At 30.2% G+C, this 24,182-nt stretch overlaps 2 protein-coding genes and 1 long non-coding RNA gene across 3 annotated transcripts; all 3 read right to left on the bottom strand.

Moving 5' to 3' along the window:
• Positions 1–152: 152 nt before the first annotated feature.
• On the bottom strand, positions 153–6,977 carry LOC123193321 (amino acid transporter AVT1C-like). The gene is made up of 13 exons (XM_044606223.1): positions 6,818–6,977; positions 6,094–6,305; positions 5,183–5,505; positions 3,061–3,275; positions 2,805–2,828; positions 1,637–1,817; positions 1,318–1,537; positions 1,115–1,250; positions 994–1,013; positions 749–894; positions 632–675; positions 493–555; positions 153–408 (listed from the first exon to the last, which is right to left on the bottom strand). The coding sequence occupies exons 2-13, from the start codon at positions 6,270–6,272 to the stop codon at positions 310–312; spliced, it is 1,650 nt and encodes a 549-aa protein (XP_044462158.1). The 5' UTR covers positions 6,273–6,305; positions 6,818–6,977; the 3' UTR covers positions 153–309.
• A 6,560-nt stretch (positions 6,978–13,537) lies between these two features.
• On the bottom strand, positions 13,538–16,103 carry LOC123192075 (probable protein S-acyltransferase 15). The gene is made up of 6 exons (XM_044604540.1): positions 15,731–16,103; positions 15,115–15,240; positions 14,417–14,606; positions 14,243–14,311; positions 14,062–14,157; positions 13,538–13,906 (listed from the first exon to the last, which is right to left on the bottom strand). The coding sequence occupies exons 1-6, from the start codon at positions 16,015–16,017 to the stop codon at positions 13,817–13,819; spliced, it is 858 nt and encodes a 285-aa protein (XP_044460475.1). The 5' UTR covers positions 16,018–16,103; the 3' UTR covers positions 13,538–13,816.
• A 3,943-nt stretch (positions 16,104–20,046) lies between these two features.
• Positions 20,047–21,435, bottom strand: LOC123192729. The gene is made up of 2 exons (XR_006496931.1): positions 20,695–21,435; positions 20,047–20,581 (listed from the first exon to the last, which is right to left on the bottom strand). It is a non-coding gene; the product is annotated as an uncharacterized LOC123192729 (long non-coding RNA).
• Positions 21,436–24,182: the final 2,747 nt, after the last annotated feature.

The following is a 24,182-nucleotide window of genomic DNA, read 5'->3' as shown; positions in this document are numbered from 1 at the left end:
GGAAAATTAGTTCAAAAAAAAGACTAAAAATAAATAATTAAAACTAATTACTGATTAACCTTAGTTTTAAAAATCATATAGGACTTACTATATTTGTTTTTAATTTAAATAATCTCTAAGATATTCAACAAAATTGAGCAAAATCAAAGAACTGTATCAGACTTATGGGCTTTTTTTCAGCCCAAAACAAGTTTACAACACATGAAAACACCGTCAGAGTCCAAAATTAAGAACAATGGAAATGATACACTCAGCCCAGCACAGTCTAATTCTACAGTGAAATAGATTCTCATTGTTGGAAAATTGTCTTCAGCTGCTCAAGTTTTCGATAATCTTCGTAAGAGCCGAATATGTTCCGATCATTGACGATACAACCCCTACCACAATAATTATAATACAAGCTGTACCCTGAAGCCAAAACAAAAAAATGAATAAGCATTCATATTATAACATTAAGAAAATGTTTTTGAAATGCAGTGATCATATTCATACCTGAAACACAGTAATTTTGCCCCTCAAGATGCTCAGAAAACATAGGCAAGGAAGTATCAAGGTCTGCATAGAAATTTTTTATTAGCATAAACCCCACCTTAATTCTTCATCAAAGGGAAAATTGCTAAACAAAACTCACCACAAGCATTGTGAGTGAAGATCCGATGAGGGACATCACCAGGCCTGAAATGGTAAAAAGATTCTGTTTCAATATTTCATTGGCAATCATATGGGTTCAAAATGATGAGAACATTACCAAAGAAGGGGATGCTGAGGCCAACAAGCAAGGTAGAGATCGTCAATGCTGTTCTAATGCAGATGGCGTAGATGTGAGACTTGAGTCGACTTGATGGTATAAACTCCTCCAGACTCAATGCCACTGGAGACATGGTTAAAGCATATGTGACTCCAATTAAGGAAAACCAAAGAAAAAAGAACTTCTCTTTTAACACATGCTGAAATTGTCTGTTTTAATTTATTATATGCAGAAAAAAAGGATATTTGGTAAATGGATTAACCACCTGCAAAAGGAAATAAATAAGTTATAAGAACCAAAACGTCACTGGAGTGCATCAAATTTGGCAAATTTACAGAGATTAGTGTAAATGGTTGGCAAGCATACCGTCGTCCAAACAGCAATTTTTGAGGCAACCAAGTCTTTAGGCATGTTGAGAGTGAACTGTGACATTGTTAATTCTCCAAACATTGTGTACCCCATAACAGCGACACCGGCATACATCAAGGTACAGAGAACAAAACTGCAATAACGATAACATCGAATTAACTATTCAGAATTTTTAAAATGGTGTATAACTGTTTATTTACCATGTTAGGAGGACTGCTGGAAATTGGTTTGGTTTGGTCATTGAAGTGTAGATGTTTGGGAACACAGCGTGACCCGAGTAGCAGTAACCATAGAGACCAATAGCAACCGGAAAAGTTGCGAGGTTTAGAGTTGTTCCTTTGTGGTGAAAGCCAACTTCATCTACTATGCCAACCCAAAACAAGCAGAAGACCACCAATATTGATGCAAGAACACCGCCAGCTGCAAACAGAGATAATGCATATGCAGTGCTATTTGTACAAGACTAGTTGATGAACTTTTCAAACACAAATTACAGTCAAACAAGACTAAAAAGCATACCAGATATATAACTAAGAACTCTCATGTCTCTGAGCCAAACTGTTGGAAGAACGGCAACGGTAGTCATCAATGCGAACAAATGATGTGAATTAAGATAAAATCCACCCACAGTTAAATGTGCATTGGGAAATAACGAAGATAAGTTGTCACTCTCCAAAATTATGTATTCAACACAGCAAGCCTGCAGGTAAAGAAGACTCAGGAGTCGTCAAGACAGATTTTGAGGGAAAAAAAAAAGTCTTGCGACGGATGGAAATGGCAGCACTTGCCATGATTTGATCCAGCTCAATAAGCTGAAAATAAGCATTATAAGAAAAAGCATGACTCAAAGTAAAACTTGATGTAAAAACAAATGAAGGATGAGGAGGACCGATGATATTCTTTGAAAATTATTTTACAAAATTGCTTTTTACCAAATTCTCATTTAAGATTATCCTATGGTTTCTGGTACTCCAAAATGAAGATGATACTTCATCTTTTATCTAATCACAGTGAACATTGAATTTTTATAAGTTGTGCTCATTTATAAACATTATACATCAATCTCATCCCAATCAGATGTCTTTTTGAATTAAACTAATTATATCGAATAAAAAAAAAATTTTAATTTAATGATTAATTTTATAACCACTGTATCCAAACCTTTTTGCGCCCCAATGAGAGAATTCACACATTTGCCACTAAGTTATCCTTTGGGGCCACAGCGAAGTTACAGTTATATTATGCCATGCCATGTAACGTCATGTCAAGATCTACAATTGTTGAACAGTCTACCCAGATGGGGTCCAAATCAATCGAAAATAACCCAGCACAGTATGCCTTTTTTTTTTGGTCTCTGACAGAGTGGCCCAGATGGTCAAGATCTTTTCTTTTATTATATTCCTTTTTACTAACAATGAATTATATAATCTTTAGTTGAGAAAAAGACTAAATTCTGCAGAAAATGCTGGTTCAGGGTAGGTAAGCAACTGTAGATAGTTTGCTTCGTATAAATCCAATAATGCAGCAGCCAGAGGACAGATGTGGCTCTGGAAACACATCTGATAATATGGGTCCCTCGAATTCATTGATGGGCTCCTACAGAAATCTAGGCTTCAAATATATGCTAATGAGACAACTACAAACAAGATAAATAAGCACACAAAGAAGGGAAGCCAGCTGTACTTACATATAATTCCGCGTAAAGTACTATCTGCACAAAACCAAAAAACAACACAAACGACAACATCAGTACCCAGTCAAAAAATTACTCATCTTTTTAAATTACTTTTTTTAGTGGATACAGAGCTACTAGGTCACCTCCATTTTAATGATAACAACTTCTATTTCTTATTGGCAAAGTGAGGTAGGGAAAACAAGTAAAATCATGTACAAGTGGGTGTACAAATTCATGTTTTAAAAAAATGGAAATGTAAAATACTTACTGATATGACAATTCGGCCTGCAGTACCGAATGCAGCTTGGCCAATGTCTGGGTATGTTTCAAGGCCGGGTTCACTATCAAGGCAGTAACGCAAGAGCATTCCAGTGTAGAAAGAAACAACTGCAAATATTATCAAAATGGATAGTCCAATCCATCCTCCTTCCTTTGCCGCATATGCAGTGGAAAGAATTCCAACTCCACACAGAACATTAATGCCTGCTTTGCATAATTGTTAAATAACTAATGAAACAGTAGAATTATAACAAAAAAAGATCTGCAGAGACTATCTATAACAGATTATCAAATATGAACAGTCATATTCATATTCTTGTTGGCACGTTAGTCATTTCATGTGCACCATGTGCAACTATAGTTGTTAAAAGGCGAAAAGTGTCGAAAAGCGATAAAGAGTCCCTTCACCTAAGCGAAAAAAATGAGGTGAAAATGTTGCTTTTGAACCAAAAGCAAAAAAAAAAAAAATAATAATAATAATAAAAATAAAAATAAAGACTAATCACTTTAATATTAAAATATAATATCATAGATGAAGTCTCAATAGCACAAATAAATATTTATAATAAAACATAAAAGAATATTAAAACTCTTCAATTTACATAAACTTCTGTCAAACATGTATTTTAATCAAAATCTAAGTGTTCATCTTTATTATCAAAAGTTACATCTTCTTCCTTATTATAATTTTTTGTCTTCAATTTCATCCATTTCTTCATCAAAACATTCTTATTCATTAGAGGACTTGTATCCTAAGGTCTTTTTATGCTTAGACATTAACTTAGAGTTAGACTTAAAAAAAAAAAAATTTTGGCATTTTTTGTTGTGGGCTCAACATCACAGTGAGGGTAAATAAGAGAGTTAAAAAAAAAATTGAATTTATATTTATTTATTAGGTTTGGTTAAAGACATGTTTTTCTAACGCTTTTTACTTCTTTTAAAGTGCAATAAAAGCGGCTTTTGAACTTTCACTCGCCTTGCATGTCCAGAATAGATAGACCTACTGCCTTGAGGAGCTTCTGGCTTAAGCGCGCTTTTAACAACAATGTGTGCAACAAGGATAAGTCACCACAACATATTGCATGCATGACATTAATCAGCCAAAGACAAAAGCAGCAAGATACAAACCTAAACAATAAATTTATATATTGGATTTGAAGAGAAATTTAATTGTTAAAGAAGCAGAAAAAAGCCTTGTGATATTTAAATCCTATAAAAAAGATGATGAGGCATGTAAATCAACTTGGCTGAAACAACAAGATAAATTGCAAAGGTGGAGGACTATTTCTTGCCATGTGGGACAGGGATGTTGACTAAGAGATAAGCATAGCTTAGTTTGTTGGTGAGGATGTGTCAACATGATCAACAAACATGATTGACTTATGTGGCCCCTGTTGATTGGATTCTGATTGGTGGCTGTAGGTTGGATTCGAACCGAACCAAACCCAAACATGATTTTGGCTCATTTTTGAGGGGGCTCAATTCGGCTTATGTTTGGCTCGTTTCATAGAATGGGAGTTCATGCTCAGCTTAGGTTTATATAGACAAGTTGAACTTGACTTGAGCTTGCCAAACTCGTTTGCTCAAATTTGGTTCCTTTGTAACTTGTATGACGTTGTTTAAAATTTTTTAATATATTTAAGCTCAGGCTCGAATTCGAGCTCTAGCTTACGTATGTTAAGCTTGGGTTTAGATTCGTGATCAGTTTTCAAAAATATTTTAGTTTGGATTCAGACTCGAATTCATATATGTTAGATTTGGGTTCAAATCAATTCAAGCAAAGCTCATATCGAGCTCAAACAAGCTTCCTTTGAATCTAGCACTAATTCTAGGACAACAAGAGGCAGAAAGAAGACACTTTTGATGACTTCCAATGATGAAATCTAAGCTTTTTGCTTATTAAATGGCCAATAATGTCAGTACTTTAATCTTCAAGGTGCAGCTAATCAAGGCAAGCACAATGAGGCCAATGCAGCTAATCAATAGTAAATTAATAGACTTATCTGCAGTTATTTAATTTATGTTATTTTTCCTTTGTCCACTAATACAAAGAAATTGGCTATAAGATCTATCAGCAAGTAGAAAGAATGAGCAACTGGTGTGATACTAACCATTTAACACAGCTTGAGCGTATGAGCTCTGCCGACCAATTGGAAGTTCATGAGAGACATGGGATGGTTTCGAATCCTTGATCACAGAACTCCTCCTTGACGGAATAGGAGGAAGCAGAGTATGCGAACTACGCCTTTGTGGCGGCAATTTCTCGCCTCCTACTGTTGGTAGAAGAGGTTGTGTTGCAGCAGATAAAGATTCAGGAGTATGTCTTCTCGATAGAGAAGATGAAAGAAATGAGCTGCTGAATCTTGGCAGTGTAGGAGTGCCCAAAAAATTGAGATTTGGAGACGGTACACTACTATACAGATCCATGGATTGCCTGAAACATCAGTGAAATGTGTTAAAGTATGTGTAACTTGACAATTCCAAGTATAATTCATGTTATAGAATCATCAAAGTTTCCCATTAATTAACACTTTCTACCTCCATCATGTATATTTTACTAGTTCACATAGTACTAAAAATTTCCAGATCAAAATGTGATATGCAGAAATTGAATATAAATAATAGATTAGCATGAATGTTCCATTATCATCACAGCAATAAAATCCAATAATTGCGGAAAAGACATGTAGGCCAAAGTCATACACATTTCATATGATTTTAGGTTGACGGGGTTTAGCTTTCTATTACTGCTACAACTTTTTCCAACTTATCCCAATCACACCTTCCAGTTCTCGCTTTCCCTTCCTTATTTGTCTGCTTCACAAAACATGCCCATTTCCTTTATAGTTCTCATTTAGGCCGCTTAGCTTCCAAATCATTAAATTATAAAATGAAATTCATGTGAACTCATAACTGTAAAAGGCAAGTTTTAAAGCTAAAAATATATTGATTCATATTCATTGAAGCTAGAATGGAACATTAACAAAGAAGGTCAAGGAAATACAGAAAGCAAAAAAAGAACCTGTAACTTTGAGGCCAAGAAGTGGTGTTGTGGGAACCAGGGTTGTTGTGTTGATGGATTTCACCAGAAGAATCAGAATCATTTCCATCATATTCTTCACCTTTGAACTCCTTCTCCTCATCGTGTTCTTCTTCTTCACTTTCAATGTAGAAACTCTGATCTGAAACCGAGTTCTTCATCTTTCCCTCCTGCTCTTTCTAAACAGAACTTATCTGGAAACATATCACAAACACAACCAAAACAATATGAATCGACCAACCCAGTTTAAACAAAATTTATATAGTTAAAGAAACGATTTTTGCATACGAGAAGATGAATGAAAACGTAAAATCTTGCGGAAGGAAATAAAAGATTGTCAAATTTTACAGATACGTCTACAATAGATGTTGCCAATGTCCAGCCAAAATGATATAAAAATTTTAAATTTATATATGGAAATAACAGCCGATATTACTATGATTATGAATATACGAAAAAAAACCGATATTACTATGATTATGAATATACGAAATAAAATGAAGTAAAAGCCAGGATGTACAAAAGAAATATAAAATCAGATTCTGATTTCTTCCAACGTTAGATTGTAATACCACAGTAAGAAAAGTACTGTGTCTCTGGCAGCTCTTAAAGCTGCTACTGAGAAAACAAAAAAGGGTCTGTGAAAACGAGAATTGCAGCGTTTTCCGGAGAGAAAGAATTGAGAAAGAGAAAAAGCCAAGTGAACCTTTTTCACGAGTAAAGAGAGCGAGTTTTCAGAAGTCTGAGGATCTTGTGAATTACAGCAAAAACAGAGACGCTCTGTTTTTTTTTTTTTCTTTTTCTTGATGCAGAGGGAGTTTGAGTTGCGTTTTCTTTCCCGTTACATGTTTCAATTTATATGAAATTATAATTACTCAGACTTTACTTTTAATTTTTTCAAATAAATGGAAAATTTTCTTCTGTACTGTTGACACCAAATTTTTGGTTTACCATTTAAAAATCAAAATATATTTTTATTTAGATATTTTCCCTTTTTAAAAGCCTACTTTCCCGGTTCCTGCCCTCTGCGCCTTTTTTGTTTTTTGTTTTTTTAATAAATATCAAGACTTAACTATTTGACCTAATATCAATTGAAAATATAAAAATGTGTTGTTTAATTAGAGAATTATTTTGGTAAGTTTAATTTTTATTATTTAATTTAATTTTTAATTAATAAAAAATCCACATAATCTTTCATCATCAAAAGTTATATGATAGATAATAATTAGTTAATCTAATTATTATTTTTATTTTATTATAATTTTATTTATATTTATCAATATTTTAATATAAAAGTACTTTCATTTTCGTATACATAATTGATGTGTTAACTAATATAACAATTTTAAAAAATATATATAATTAATCAATTTCATAATTTGACAATATAAAAAAAAATCCCTAATATATTATTAAAATAAAAAATATTTTAGAAATATAGAAATCAAATATTTATAATAAATCATGTTAGTTTAACAAAAGACAATACTAATGATCTCATAAGATAGTTTGAGTGGTAAAAGAAACGATTTCATTTATAATAGAATATGAGTTTAAGTCTTCTTTAGTGATATATCAAAATTAAATTGTTGACTAATTTAATTCAGTGTCTTTCACTTTGAAAAAGCAGTCTGATTCGAATGAGATTTTTTATTATCTAAAAAGACAATATTAATATATATCCAATTATCAATCTGAGGAAGGAAAAAAATAAATCATTCTACTCTTTAGAACTTACCTTCTGACATCTATACTTTGGAAATTAAGAAATTGTTACTGACAGTAAATGTGTAAATTACAGTGGAATTATAATAAAGTTTGATTTAACTTGTTTGGGTTTTGATTATAAATAAACACAATTTTAAAATGATTGAATTTGGTATAAGATCCGTAACCCACCTCAGAAATCCAAAGAACAGCCAGAATTGACCATTGAAGACAGGCCACTATGCTATAATCATTAGGGAAAAGGACAATATCCCACCCTAAGTTTTAGAGTAATGTTAAAACTCATCATGATAGATGAGAAATTTAAATACTTATTTATGAGTTAATTATCATTTAAATTTTTAATTAAAAATATAATAAAATTATTATTTTATTGATAAACCCTAAAATATAAAATTTTTTTATTATTTTTCTCTTTTAATTTAAAAAACTCACATTTATCCTTTATGATTAAACTTCAAAAATTTTACTTTTCTTCCATTTTCAGGTTTTATCTCTAATGACTTCGAAAATCAACCGATGATCAAGAAGAAATGAAGGACAAACCTTTGTTGTCCTTTGTTGCGTTGTCCTTCATCGTCATGTTTGGGCGATACGATGAAGGACAACAAAGAGTCGTCCTTCATCGAGTATTCCAAACAAAGAAGAATGACATTTCATTATCCTTTGTTGTGTCATCTTCTGTCATTTAGATGACACAACAAAGGACGAAACTTCATCGTTGCGTTTGCACGATGCGATGAAAAACTACAAAGAGTCATCTTTCATCGAGTCTTTCAGATGACGAAAGATGACGCTTCATCATCTTTCGTTATTACGTTTAGATGACCGTCTTTTATAATCGAATTTAAAAGATAGGTGAAAAATGTTAGCTGTTGATCGAAATGATAGTGGTCAGAGAAAGAAACAAACTCTATGACTGAAATCTAAACTTTTTAAACTTCGAAAATGAATCAAAGTGTTAGTTTTTAAAACTTGAGAGGAAATGATATAAATTTTAAGGTTTTATGGTAATAACTATTTTACTTTTATCTCTAACTAAAAATTTAGATAATAATTAATTTATAAATAAATGTTTAGAGTTGTTATCTATTATAAATATAATTTTAAGATTATACTAAAATTTGTATGAAAAATAGTCCTTTTCCCCTATCATTATAATAAGCAAAAAAAAAATTGATAAATTGCACTACTCATTTTTCACTCAATATACATAAATCCAGGTGTACGTATAAACTTTTATATTAATTTAAAACCTTTTATATTAATTTAAAACGTATTCACAACATGTTGAAACTAGTAAATATTATAATATATGTAAAGACATAGATCTAGAGCAATAAGCCCATCTAATGTTATATTGTAACACATTAAATAAGGGACAAGGATCAGGATTGAACAATAAAAAACGTTGCAAAAAACAAGAACATTCTAATTGCCAGATCCCATCTCGAAATATTTATTTATCCAATACAAAACCAAATACTCATTTTTTTAAATATTTGTATAAATTTTATACATTTTATTTTTGTTTTGTACAACATTCTTCTCAATAATTGAATGAAGAAGTGGCGGCATGTGATCATCAACCGATCCACCGCGTATTTGATTTTGCTTAGATTTAAAAAACGTGCACATGCGTTGCCAGGGAGTGTCTCTGTCTTCTTCATGGATAAGATGCCTCTCTCTCTCTTTCGCTTATCAATGTGTCTTTTCTGTATTGTTATATCAATCTACAATGGCCAAAGGTTTATTCTCGGCCAAACGACTATTTTTCACCCAAGGTAGGTTGTAAATATAAATTTTTATATTTTAATTATAAAAATATCAAATACTTATTTATGATCAGTTAAAAATAATGGTAATAAAGATAAAATCGTCATTTTCTCTATAATATTAAAAAATAAACTAAAATATAATCTATTTTTACTCTTCTAAACTTTGAAAACTCAAATTTTCCCTCAGCCTAAGTTTTAAAAAATGACAGTTTCATCCTAAGGTTTGGTTTTGAAATCTCCGGTGACCTCTCCGACTCCATTACCGACGGTCTCTCCCTCCTAAGAAATCCTCTCCTTCCGGCGATCTCTTTCCTCTAATTTGAAGGGCCGATCGACGTCGAAGACGTCTTAGGAGACGAAGAACTTCGTCGGGGAAGAACTAAAAATATTCTTAAAATAATTGGGTTTGGATTAAGCGATGTCTATCAATATAATAAAATCATATAATATTAATTTAAATAGAAATAATATATAATTATATAATTAGGTAATACTCACCTTTATAATAATATATTATTATTTATATTAAATTTAATATTTATTATAAGTGAATATGATAATTCAATATTACCCTTAAAAAATGAGCTTAAACGGCTATTTTTCACTTAATAATTAAAAAAAAGTATTTCTACTAACTTTTTGATTATAACTCAAATAATTTATAAATTTTTTATTGTAAATTTATAATGCTTGATAAAAATATTCACAATAGTTATCTTAAACATATATCCCATAATTTAATAATTTAATTAAATAAGCTATCTCAATCATACGCTGTATAATCATATAACTTAAAGCTTATCCCCACACGTCAACAATTCATCAAAGAATTCTTTTTATAAAATTGTTTTGGACAATGGCTCATTTATAGTTTAAGTAAAAATAATATACAATAAATTAGAATAAAATTGAATCAGAATCAAATCAACATCAAATCAGAATAAGATCAAATAGGAAAATAAATTTTATTTCACATAAAATATAGAAAAAATGAATTTGAATTGCTAGAATTGAAAATTAACAAAATAAGTCCCAATCCCAGTTGCTTCAAAAATATGTGTCTTTTGTCCTTTCTCTTGTTGTTCATCACCTAATCTTTCGTTCAAGATAATTAATTACACGTGCCAATTCACATCTAAGAACAGCTAAAATATGATTACGATTACATTAAATTCCATTTTTAGTATAAAAATTATAGTATTATTCTTCTTGAATTTGTATACAAAGTTAAATAAATAAAGTGGCTGTAACATTTTTCTTCAATTAATTTATTATTATTTAAAGAACGGCTAAAGGACTCATTCGCAACCAAATATAAGTGTTTTATAAAATTTTTATTTATTAATTTTAAAAATTTCAAAAACCCTTTTATCTGTTCATTTTTATAATTAGTGTTAGAGGTAGAATCATCATTTAATAAAAATATTTTTAAAAACTAAAAATTTATTGTATTCCCTTCCTCCCCCTCCCCCCACAACAATCCAAGATTTGAAAAATCACCATTTTTTTCTTTGGTTGGAGAAAAAATTATTAAAATTTTAAACTTAGGGAGAAAAATATAATAATTTTTTATTTTTTAAATAATTTTATTAAATGACGATTTTACATTTGATTTTAACTACATAAATTAACAGGTAGGTGAATATTTAAGAATTTTGAAGTTAATAACATTAATTTTTGGATAGGAATAAGTCCTGTGGCCTTAAAGAACTGAGTTACCATTTTTCACTTATGATGTAACATATCACTTTGTATATTAACTCTATAAGTATAATTATGCCACATGACACAACCATAATAAGCTAAAATGATTAAAAAAAAATGTTTTGAAATCAAAGGGTGATTAATGTATTGATTAGCAGTGGCCAACAGACATCATGAGCCACGATAGACAAAGTAAAGCAGCCCAGCTTTATGGATTATGTATGATTACAGAGTTAGCATTTGCTTTTATATTAAACTAATTTTATTATACTCTTCCATTACAGCGTAAGAAGAAGTCCTAGTCAACCTATATGATATACTCCAGAGGCCAGATAACTATTTCCCACCCAAGGTTTGATTCAATGGCTGTTTCCCCCTTTTTTTTAAGTTTCAAAAAACTAAATTTTTACTCATTCTTCACTTTTATATTATATATTATATATGAAGATGATTACTTCATCTAGAGACAACATTAAAAAAAGAAAAGAAGAAAGAAACCTATCGAAAATAATGTCAAAAAAGGAGAAAAAAAGATAAAAACTCTAGAGAAAAAATATAATATTTTAAAATTTAATTTTAAAAAAATTATTAATTTTATAAATTAAGAGAGAAAATAATTAATAGTAAAATAATAATTTTATCTCAATAATTAACTAATTTTGTTAATTAAATAACTCATAAATAAAAATTTAAATTTTTAATATTTAACAGATATAGTAAGGGGAAATACAACAAATTCTGAATGGTAATATGGCTTTTAGCCTTCTATCGAACAGAATGTCATGACAAAAAACCATCCATGATTGACTATCTGATGTCAATAATTCTTGGATTATTACATCTGGCTAATTGATGTTAAAACCCACTTGGCCAAATGTCGTAAGAAGCTTTCAATTATATATTGCTTTTTCTTTTAAATTCTTCTCCACCATCATGATTAATTCTCTCTCATCAGAGACATCTCATGCTTATCCATGTCAGTGGTTCCAAAAATCAAATGATACAAATGCAGACTCCGAAAATTGAAGCCTTTTGAGAGGCTGTTTGACCCATAAATTTGCGCATGTAAGGATTCAAATCTCAAGATCTCTGCTGCTTCTCTTTCATTTCAGTTGATGATAAACATCGTTTTTTAAAATTGATATTATTCAATTCTTCAAGGATTTTTTAGGGTTTTACTCCATTTAAAATTCTATTTGGAATAATAGATAAGGGAAGACAATTTTTCTTTATGAATGTGAGAAAATCTCATTATTTTTATCTTAAAATTAGATTTCATAGCAACTGCCACTCATACTTTTAGTTTTTTAATGTATAAAAATACATTAAGTTAAAATTATTTTGCTCTGTTTTGTGTGTGCAATCTTGAGAAATGATTTGATTTAGAAGAATTAATAAAACTTAGGGGAACACATTTTTGATATACAAATAACGTATTTTTATATAATTAAAAAATTTTAAATTAAAAATAAAATAATATCTAATATCATAATGGTATATCATTTATGTATATTAATTATATATATATATATATATATATATATATATATATATATATATATATATATATATTATTCATCAAAAGGTCCAACAAATTGTGTATCAAGAGGCGAAGAATATGAATAATTTTGCTCTTCGTCGTTTCTTTTTTTTTTTTTTCAGTTTAATTGAATTCATCATTTCCTTTCAAGTATTCACCCATCATCTTAGAGAAGAAAATCATTTTTTTTAAATAAAATTAAATTACGTATAGAATTTAATTTATGAATGAAAAAAGTTGGAAGTTCCATCATATAATTTTCTGAAAGGGTATAACTTTTATGCAATACTATATATATCCAATTTTAATATATAAATATAAACATACTTTTTATTTATGACCAATGAACCTCATTTGACTTCACCAAACATGTAAACCCCAAAGTATAATAACTAGACTTATAATCACTACATTGGATAAATCAAAAGTGATTTATCATAATATATCGCTAATCAATCTCAAACTATTCGTGTCTTGACTTTTCACATGTGAGAGACTACGCTATTCGAATCCTGACCTTTCATAAAGAAAATCTTTCTCTTCACCACTTAGGCTAACCCTTGAAGTCAATATATACGCAATTATATGTGTTATTACGTGATTGAGTGTTACTTTATCTTTAATTCAAAATCATTCAATTATATGATAATACATATCAAGTAGGTATATATTTGTACACTCAAAATAAGTATATATAATTTTATAGATAACTTTTATTTAAATATGAACTTAGATGACTAAATATGAGCCCTAAGTTGAGTGTTAGAAAAATGAGCCCTATGATTTAATTGCATTCTTCCTAGTCTCCAGTAACTCACCAGAATCAATATTTCTCTGCGCCTTTGACAAGCTGAGTGTTACAAAGAGTGAATCAAAATTCCCTTTTTACTTAATAACAAGAGCAAGGGTACCACTGATTATGAGGTTTTACTGGAGACTAGAAAGGTTCTACAAACTATGCGGTGACGTAGGCTAGCTCGTTCCATCTTTGAGATGGCTTATCGCCAAGAGGTATAACCATGTGCGCATCTTCCGACACTCTTATCTGATCAAAAGGCAAGTGATGAAGGATGGCTGGTATAATGCAGATATATTTATTACTTTATACTGCATGCAAATTGCCACTTGAACCAACAGATGCACAAATACAAACTTAGATAGGTACACAGAGAGAGAGCGAGAGAGAGAGAGAGAGAGTACCAAGGTTACGTTTGTGTGGACACCAACTTTAAATGAATGTCGAGAGCTCCGCCCAGACTTCCTAGCCAACCATTCTGCTTGTTCCACTTCATAGGACTAGGCCAAGGCACATGTCTAGATCATTTCAATAACCAAAGAAATATCCATGCTGTGCATCCAACTTCAAATTTTCTACGCTTACCTCTATAGTTGCCATATTCTTAGAGATGAGAAAATTGTGCCAACCAAAGAGAGTTCCAAATGCTAAGCTCTACGAACCATTATTATTCCACAAGCAACCTAGAGCATATAACGTTTTTACAAAATCTTCAAAAAACATCATTATAATACTAAGACAGTAGGATTTATAATAAACATAAGTGGCGAAGGAAAAGGTGTTGGTACAGCAAAATTCTGAATGTGACAAGGCTGCATAAAACATGACACGAAGTATAACAACTTCAACAAATACAGAAATCAGCAAGCAGACTACCAGAGTTGACTTGATTGACAGAACAAAACACCCACCTTGAAAATATGCATCTACAGACCTTATCTGCGGAACTCTAGATCTCATGCGAAGTTTAAACTATTTTGGAATACTTCATAACTAATCAGGTATCAAACAAACTATCAAGGTGATCTAAAAGAAAATGTTATCAAAGAACACTGTAAAAACTATATTATCTTACTAACTACTTGTATGGTTAGTCTTCACCCCTGCCATCTCATGTTTTGAACACCATTGCTTAGATTTACAGAACAAGTAACTTCTGGATAACTATCAAGACTGCAGCCTAACTTTCAGAAGTGTCAGTGAAAAGCAAAAGAAAAAAATTCTAAACCACACCTCTCAGTTTTTTTGAGTATTTGACATATAAAATCACTCCAAAAAACTGTACAAGTACATTTGACACAAAGCTGTACATGAATTTCTGACTTATATAAAAAATCTTAAGTTGAGGCTTTCCAGTAAAATCTCATTCTCTTTGTAAATCAGAGCACACTCTGTCACAATTTTTAGCAGCTTTGCAACATTGAAACCAGGATAGAAAAGAACTAGTTCAGCCTTACTGTAGAGAGAGGCTTCCAATTGTAGCATCAAATGCAAGCAGAACAAAAGGCTTGTAGTTCCGATAACCAACACAATTGTTTATCCACAATTGTTTAGCAATGTATACAGATATTACGAACAGAGTCCTAAATCATTAGAAGTACTGCCTCAACCATAAATCATATGTCAAGCAGCTTTTCTATGCTTTCAACCAATAAACATGAAGACTTGCCCTATAGAAGAAAGCCAAAACTAGTTATATTTACACTGGTTAATTTTACTCATTTAAGAATAATAATCTTTTCCAGTTTAAGATTCATCTTCATCCGTACTGCTTCACCATTAAATAACTATGATCATTTTCTGTTCCTCCTCCCAGACAATACGTCAATCTTTTCAAGCTCTCATCTAACCAAAATCCAAATTAACATTAGCCCTTTCACTATCTTCCATAAATGTCAAAAGTATAAGATTGATGTTTCATCTGATTATCCTAGCCTTGAGACTAATATATCCATCTTAAACTATCGCTTTTCTTTCATTTCCCCCAATAAAGATCAACACAAACACTTTAAAAACAACTAAAACATTATATTAAAATTAAAGAACCTATGCAACAAAAGATTCAGAAAATACATAAAAGAACTCACAGGTTTGTTTGATTCTTGGCCTGAGGCGACGTTATTTTCAACATCAGGGACGTATGAGGGAGGAATATGACCCGGGTCAGTGACAACAGACATAAAGGAAGAAAAGAGACACAGAAAAGCCAAGAAAGAGAAGAACAACGCGTTCAAAAACACGTTTGATGTCCCCAAACCAAACCTATCTTTTACAAAACCAAAAATTGTTGCTTTATACACAAATCCCTGAAATATAGACATTGCAGTAATTTTGATTGACAGTACTCTTCGGAATTTCATTGGAACTGTTTTTTCTGACAACCTTTTCCCACCAATTACTTTGCCTTAATGCTGCTTTCCCACCCTCAAATTTTGAAAACAGCGATTTTTCAATTCATAATTCAATTGTTTCTAATAACTTAAATTACCTAAAGGGTATATAGGTAATTTTCTTATTCTTGTCCTTTTTTTTTCTTCTTCTACTTCACCGCCTTCGAAATTATATTTCCTGTCATTCCAACGCATTCTCCCTAACAAAACATGTTTTGTGGACGCAATCACATTATCTTTTTGTGATTCTATTTGAAATTTGGCAATAAATATAACTCTTAAAATTTTACATAAATCTTTTTATATTTTATTTAATCTTTTACATTTTATTTTTTCGATAGACTATTAAATTACGTCAAACCAAACTACAAACCACCGCCACCCATAGAATCACCATGACCAGAACCCCCATACTAATACAATGCAATTTTAGTTGTTGTCGAAGATGGAATGTTTTAAGTTTTATTTTTCACATAAAACATTGGTATAAATATATTTAATATAGTTTGAAATTAAATATTATTTATCTTTAATAAATATTAAAAATTACAAAGTTTTATTTATTTGGCCCATACTAAAAATTTAATGATTTCATTGACACTACCGAGTGGGAGGTGTGAAAATGTTATTTTTTAACTTTAAGGGTGAAAAATGTTATTTAGCATAATTTGAATGTGATATGTAACATGATTTTATTTTATTTTTTTATAAAAATTTATATTAATAAAACTATATGTATATACTTTTAGTATGCAAATGATATATTATAATATAATTAAATAATTTTGATTAAAATAATATTCAATTAAATGATGATATATTGTTTGTATAATATATTCAAATTGTGTAATAAATAAATGTGTATATAGTATTGTTCAATATTTATATATATTAAACTCTATATATACATATATAAAATAATAATATCATGTCTATAATTTTTTATATAAATAATAATGTATCATTATATAATAACATGTTGAATCAAATGAGATGCATTAATAATGGATTATACATGTGGCGAGAAATATCCGAAGACGATCTTGACAGTTACGACTGTTAAATCCGGTCGACTTTGAGTTGCCAAATATCTTTTCATGGCGGGACGCCACCATGTCGACTCACCCATCCAGATATCTCTGTCACCGGGGGACCTGCATTTGTTGGGACCACCTGTCTAGTGGCCCCCTTCTCCTTCTACCATGTACCGACACTGGTGCTCCAGTCCCTCTGCCACCTGCTGCACGGCTGCGGTGAAATCATATCTGTGCATATATTCGGCATGCTCTTTGCCCGCTGTCAAAATTACCATGTAAATATACGGGTAATAGTCGATAAATATGACGATATTTGGTTGGCATTTTGAAAACTAATTTCCATTATTAATGATTCAACAATCTGGGAGGAGGATGGGTTCATGGGATTTGCCTTAAATTGGGTATGAATGGCAAGAAAAAACAGACAAGATAGGTGGAGTCACGATCATGCTTTAAAAGAAATAGTACGATCAATAAATGGTAATAGTACGAGAATGTCAGTGACCATCCAAGTATGTGTCAGTTATCTCTACGAATTATATGCCACTACGGGAGGAGGAAGATGCTGCAACGTGGCTCCATTTTTTATCAGATACTTTCTTTGATTAAGTTCAAGAAAACTCGTGTTTATCATGATGCCTGAACACATGTTCTCTTAAATGAAACTTAAGAAGACTCTTAATCATTTTATTAGGGCACTTCATCCTAAATTTTTAAGTACTATAATCTAAAAAATAAAATTTCATTGTAAAGCTAGTTGAATTAATACATATTCATGGTTTATTTTCAACTTTTTTTTTAATTAATCTTTTCTTCCAAAGATTTGTTCGCTTTTCACCTAACAATTTGGTGTTGGTTGTTGGTATAATTTGCTATGTTCCCAACAAATTGGTATCACAAACAAAATCTATTTAGTGAAGGATAAAATAGGAGAATGAATATTTCTCCTACAATTCACAAAATGAAAGGACTTGCTTATTTCCTCACTTTGAAGACAAAATGGTTTTCAAAAGGATAAGTAATCTTGTTACTCATGTTTAGGTGAAAAGAGGGCAATTATGAAATGGGAACCGCGATTAGGGGGAGGAATAAGAAAGGGATTAGGGAAGGAGAGAGGAGAGAGAATTACGTTTTGTTTGAAAAGATTTTGTTGGTTGAAGGAGAGAGTTTGTCTCTAGAAAATCAGACAACTGAGAAGAAAAATTATTGATTGTTCATTGTCGTTTTTATTACTGTTTTGTGTGTGAAAGAATAGTTACTCTCATTCATTATAAACTAGTTGAATTAATAAAAATTCATTGTCTATTCTTATTTGTTTCTATTATAATAAAACTATACATACCCGTTTGTGTATTCAAATTGAGTATACATAGTATTGCTCTTAATCTTTTCTTTTTATACTATGTTTGCTTGTCCTATCTAAGTTACTAACAATTTAGTATAGTTGTTTGTAGAGATTGTCAGGCTCCTAACAAGAGGCAATAGATAATTGAAATAGCAAAACAAAGAAAAGAAAAAAGTTATATTCACAGTTTCTGTAATAAATAATTTGCAAATTATCTGCCTGTGTAGGAATTCTCAACAGAAGTTCATTTGTCATTCCAATGAATTAATCTGAACCAGCCATTTTAATTACTACTAACTTCAAATGGAACAGCAATGAATTAAATCAAAATGCACAGTTGTATATACATACAACATAAATATAGATAAATATTGCAAATAAAGAAGAATATAAATAATTTGATAAGCAAGAAATGAGGTACTTAACCCAATAGTCTAGGCAAAAAAAAAATAAAAATTGATGATCTTCTAGTTACAATAAAGCCAAAGAAATGACTAATGGCATAAAGAAATTTACATCGACTTTGGCATGAACAAAGAAACTTAGACCAAAACAAACAAGTGATCTTTAATAATGGCAAAAAAAATAAAAGTAATATAAGTTTAAAGCTGATTATTTTTTTCATATTAGACTAAATCGACTTTGGCAAGAAAATTCAACACATAAAATTTGCCCAAAAAATTCGACATGTAAAATCTGGTTCATTTAATTGTTGATGAAAGTAAGCTTTAATTAACTAGACACCAATAAAATTCTGATAATTAAGCATCAATGTCAAGATTAAGAAGACTAATCAGAAGATAGCTAACCATATAAAACATGCATCGATTCTTTGCATATGCATACAAATAGTCGAAGCTGAATTTGAGTTGCTACAATTGCATTTTCTTTCTTTCTTGTGGACCTTAATAAGGAATTATTCGTGGCCTTTCTTTTCACTTGTCAAATGACAAAACAGCTTTTGTCACTGAAAATGCCCCACATGATATGGCTTAAAGATTCTTCTTCCTTTCCATTACTATACATAGAAAACTATGACACAAAAACATGTAATCAAATTTGTTCAATCTCATCTCATCTCAGCAATGGATAAATATCACAGAGAAGAATAAGCATATCTCCTGACTTGCACTTTCATTCGTATCACAAAAAAAAGAAACGACATGAATGTTCGTACTTCAGATGAATCAGATCTAGATCATCGAACAAAATTTAACCAATGGTCATATAATTAACTATAATTATCACCTTACATAATGCTACTTAGCAGTAAGTTTTAGAAGTATCATGTCTTCTACTGTGGTGATTATGAAGTTTATAATAATTCCACTCTTTTTGTATAATGAAACCCACATGTTTTCTCATAGATTTCTTCAAAAGATCATTATTAGAAGATCACTAAACCCTACAGAAAACCAGTTCAGTGAAACCCCATATGTGTCCATTCAAAAGGTTTGCAGACTTTTACATGTTAAATTAGGAAGAAAACTACATCAAATTATATATCTTTAAATCTAATAGAGGATCCACCGATCCTGTTTGAAGGATAAAATGTAATATTTTGTTCTTTCTTTTGACCGAATCACAAGAAAGTAAGAACAAAGTGACAAGATCGGAATAAAGGAATAGATGAAAGAAGAAATAAATAGTGAAATCGTTTACCAGCAATAGCTGCAAAAGGAATGAGAAATGTCTCTTCTGAATCAATTATATATACATATATATCTTATACGTGAACTTCCTCTTTCATTTTGTAATTGGGAAATGGGAAGAGGGCTTAAATCTTAAGAATCCTTTGCAAAACATTAAAGTTAAACTTAGCAAGAAATATTTGACTATCAGATAATTTTAAGCGATCCAAAGTGCAATGTGACATCATCCCACCATGATTCTCATCCAAAGTTTCTGTAAATAAGTTTCAGAAATTCAATCTTCTAGTACTACTGACAAAGACGCTAATTGAAAAAGTTCAATATTGATATAAAATTTTATCTAATCTCTTCAGTAATCAGTACTATTTTTGTTTTGAAAGTCAGGTATTGTATGCTTAATAGTATAAAGGTAGACATAAGTGCATAATCTTCTTCACTTACCTTACAATATTACCCGGCCATCACGTACAAGGTAATCTTGCGCCCTTTGCTTTTTTGACCTTGCAAAAAATAAGCCATAAAAGAAGAACCCCACATAGATTCAATTACATAAATAATTAACCCACCAATAGTTAGTAGGTTAAAAAAAAAAGATTAATAGGAAATTAATCACCTTGTATGAGATGCCTAGATCCATCTCTATGATAAGAGAGTCATTTATCACTGATGCAGCATCATCAAGATTCTCATGACCTTCAAATTTCATAGAACTGATATTAGCATGTGAATCTTGATCATGCTGCACCGGCAAACGATGACTGTTGATTAGAGCTGTGAAAACTAAAAGGAATGTTGTGAGAGAAAAAAGAGAATCCAGTCTGCTTGATTAAAGAAATCTTATAAACTCATAAAAATGAGAGAAAAGAGAGCAACAATGAGATTTATCGTCTCTGCCAAAGAACATGAAGTGACGTGTTGAACTACAAATGGCTATAAGGTTGCCACACAGCAAGCCCGATAGAACCCTAAATAGAATATACTATTGTTTCCAAGACAACATCAAAACCTTAAAACTGAAAAAAGATTTAAAACCAACAAAACAACTCAAAGTTCCTATTTTTTATGATTCATAGTTCCTAGATTTGAGGGAAAGACGATATATGCAAAGACGATCTCCCAGGAATCTATCTTAAAAAGTAGAACAATTAAAACAAACTGCAGCAGGAAGAGGGGGAGAGAGATTAAGAGGAAAAACCATAGAAAATCTGTTCGAGAAGGAGACGAGGAATCTGTCAAAAGGGAATAAGTCTGCAAAGAAGAAGAATAGGGGTTGAATGAATGAGTGAGTCACCCTGGTCAAGATCTAACCGAGTTAACTCATCAAAAGTATAGGGCGCAGGAGACTTAGAAGTAAAGAAGATGAGAAAAGTAGGTGAGGGGAAGGTTTTGTTTGAGGTTTCTTATATACACACGAAGTCTCTCTAAGTCTAAGATATGTCTCAGTGACTGCTTTGTGCAGGGAAATTCTGTACCTCCAATGTTTGCATCATCCACATTACCATGTGGATGCATTATCTCTTGTTTCATTTGTTAATTCGTTTCTTTTTTTTTAATACGTTCGTACTAAATTATTACAAAATTATTTAATCACAATAATATTATCTAATTATTTTTCATTAATACACTGTCACATGATTGATATATTATATGATTGTGCACTTTATAGTAATTCTAATTCTTTTACTATTTAATTTTTTTTCTTCCTTTATCCATCTTTTGTGTTCTTCGGTTGAAACGTCGGAAGCTAAGGTTTGTATCAACATTCTTTCACAGCTGTTTAATAATTTTTCGCCGGAATTAATTGTTTAGGAATAATTCAGATATTACAAAATGGCATCATTCCCATATCAAAAGTTGATATGATTATTGATGGTGTTCCTCCTAATGTGGAACAAAATATTTCGTTTGTTAGGTTTAGCTCAATGGGTTATCGCTAGTTGAAAAAAAATAAAATAAAATTATATGTATATATATTTTAAGTATATAAAATAAATACGTAAATAATATTATATTATATAATTAAGTAATTCTAAATTAAAAATAAAATAACATTCAATTATATGATGATATATTATTTATATATCTATTTCATAGAACATTGCTATAAAAAAAGGATGGAATCACCGTATGCCAGTCAACTTTGGTCAAACAACATTTTTCAAAAAAATAATGTTATGTATATTTATTTATTATACACAATTTAGATATTTAGATGATATACCATTATATGATTGAATGTTATTTTATCTTTAATTTAAAATTATATAATCACATAATAAGATATTATATATATATTTAAATTATATAATAAATATATGTGCGTATAATCTTATTTTTTCAGAAATGTTAAGTTTGAAAATTTTTTAATAAGGATATTTAACACTGACATTTACTGCATCAAATCTGCAACTTCACGGTAGATTTTCGTGCTTAGAGACTCTGATTCTCTTCTGTTTTTGGCTAGAAAGATAAATAATTTGACAATGAGAAACAGCAAGATAGATTTTTGAAGGAATGGTCTGACGTTTGAACTTTGGCATCTGATGATACGAAGAGCATGCGAATTCAAATGTTGAACATTGTCTTAAATTCTAGATATAAAATTGGAGATTAGTGGCAGTGTTGTGATTGTATAATACGTTACACGGGGGAGGGCGTTTGTTGCTGTGTATGTGCGTGAGGTGCTTTAATCAATTCATGTGGTATATATGGCGCTATAAAGTCATTAACTGGACATGAATCTCACAGATTAATTGACTGCACTGAATTCAGAAATAATTTGTGTAAGATTAAATTCACAGAACGTACGTACAAGTTATAAAATATTGAATTAAATTCTTTAAAATTATAAGAATATTTGAAATGTCATATAATTTGAATATGTAAAACTTTGATAATCATTTGAAAATTGAAAATATATTATAACTGATCTTCTGTTCAAAAAATCTCCTTTACGATGACTTTCAATAGAAAATGTTGAAACGATTAGGTTTTAGAATATGGATTTAGCCAATTTATAAAAAATATTATTTGGAGTCTTTCATGAAATATCTAATAACTTAAAGACATATAGTAAACCGTCTATTCAAATTTGTAATATATAGAGTGTATTAAGTTTATTTTTATTAATCTCTGGATCCCATTTGTAAGTTGACATTAGACATTCAATTGTCTGATTTTATTAAATTAAAATTATAGTTAATATTAATTCACATAAAAGATTTTCTAATAATTTGAATTGAAATTGGAGGGAATGTACGATATTTTATATGAAATAATTTATAATTAATTATCATGTTTCACTGGTTTAAATTTCAGATGATTCTTCAAATAGTCTTTTTTAAGGTTTAATTAGTCAAATCAATAGCGCATGTCTATTGCTAATTTCTTGGGTTTCTTGTAAGAAATTAGATGAAACCTTCTTCCCAAAACTCAAATTCAAGCAAATCTCAAACAACCAGCCAAGTGTGAACATTTGAGATAGAGAAATCTAACATATATGTGTATATGTATGTATGTATGTATGTATGTGGTCTAATGACTATTTTCCACCCAAGGTTTAATGAAACAACAGTTTTGCTCTTCTAAGTTTAAAAAATTAATTATTTCACCCATGTGTTATATATGGAAAAAAAAGAAGCTAAATTTATTATAAAATTGTTAAAAGACAAAAAAACTATTAATCTCTCCAAAATTTAATTAAATATATTTTAATCCATAATTTATATTAGTTTTAATTAAATCAATGTCTAAAATTGCATTGATAAGTAAATTGTCTATTAAAATTGTATCAAATCGATACAATTTCATTAAAAAAAATCATATCACATCCAAATTAGTGCAATTTCATTTGAGAATCGTATCAAATCAATGTGATTTTTGGTTGCAAAAGAAGTTGTAGGAGTAAAGTAAAAATAAGAAGGGAAAAAAACTATTATGGGTTAAAGTGTAAGTTATTTATAGTATTATAAGTATAAATAGTATTTATCATATTATAATATTTGAACAAAATTACATAAATATTATTTAATTATTAAAACCATCCACATAAAATTTTGTAGTTTTATCATACTTTGGGTGGAATGGAAAACAATGGCCCAT

Source organism: Mangifera indica, chromosome 12 (assembly GCF_011075055.1).
Source record: "Mangifera indica cultivar Alphonso chromosome 12, CATAS_Mindica_2.1, whole genome shotgun sequence".
In the NCBI taxonomy this organism is placed as follows: domain Eukaryota; kingdom Viridiplantae; phylum Streptophyta; class Magnoliopsida; order Sapindales; family Anacardiaceae; genus Mangifera; species Mangifera indica.
Note: the sequence above shows the minus strand (reverse complement) of the source record. Positions and strands in the feature narration are given on the sequence as shown.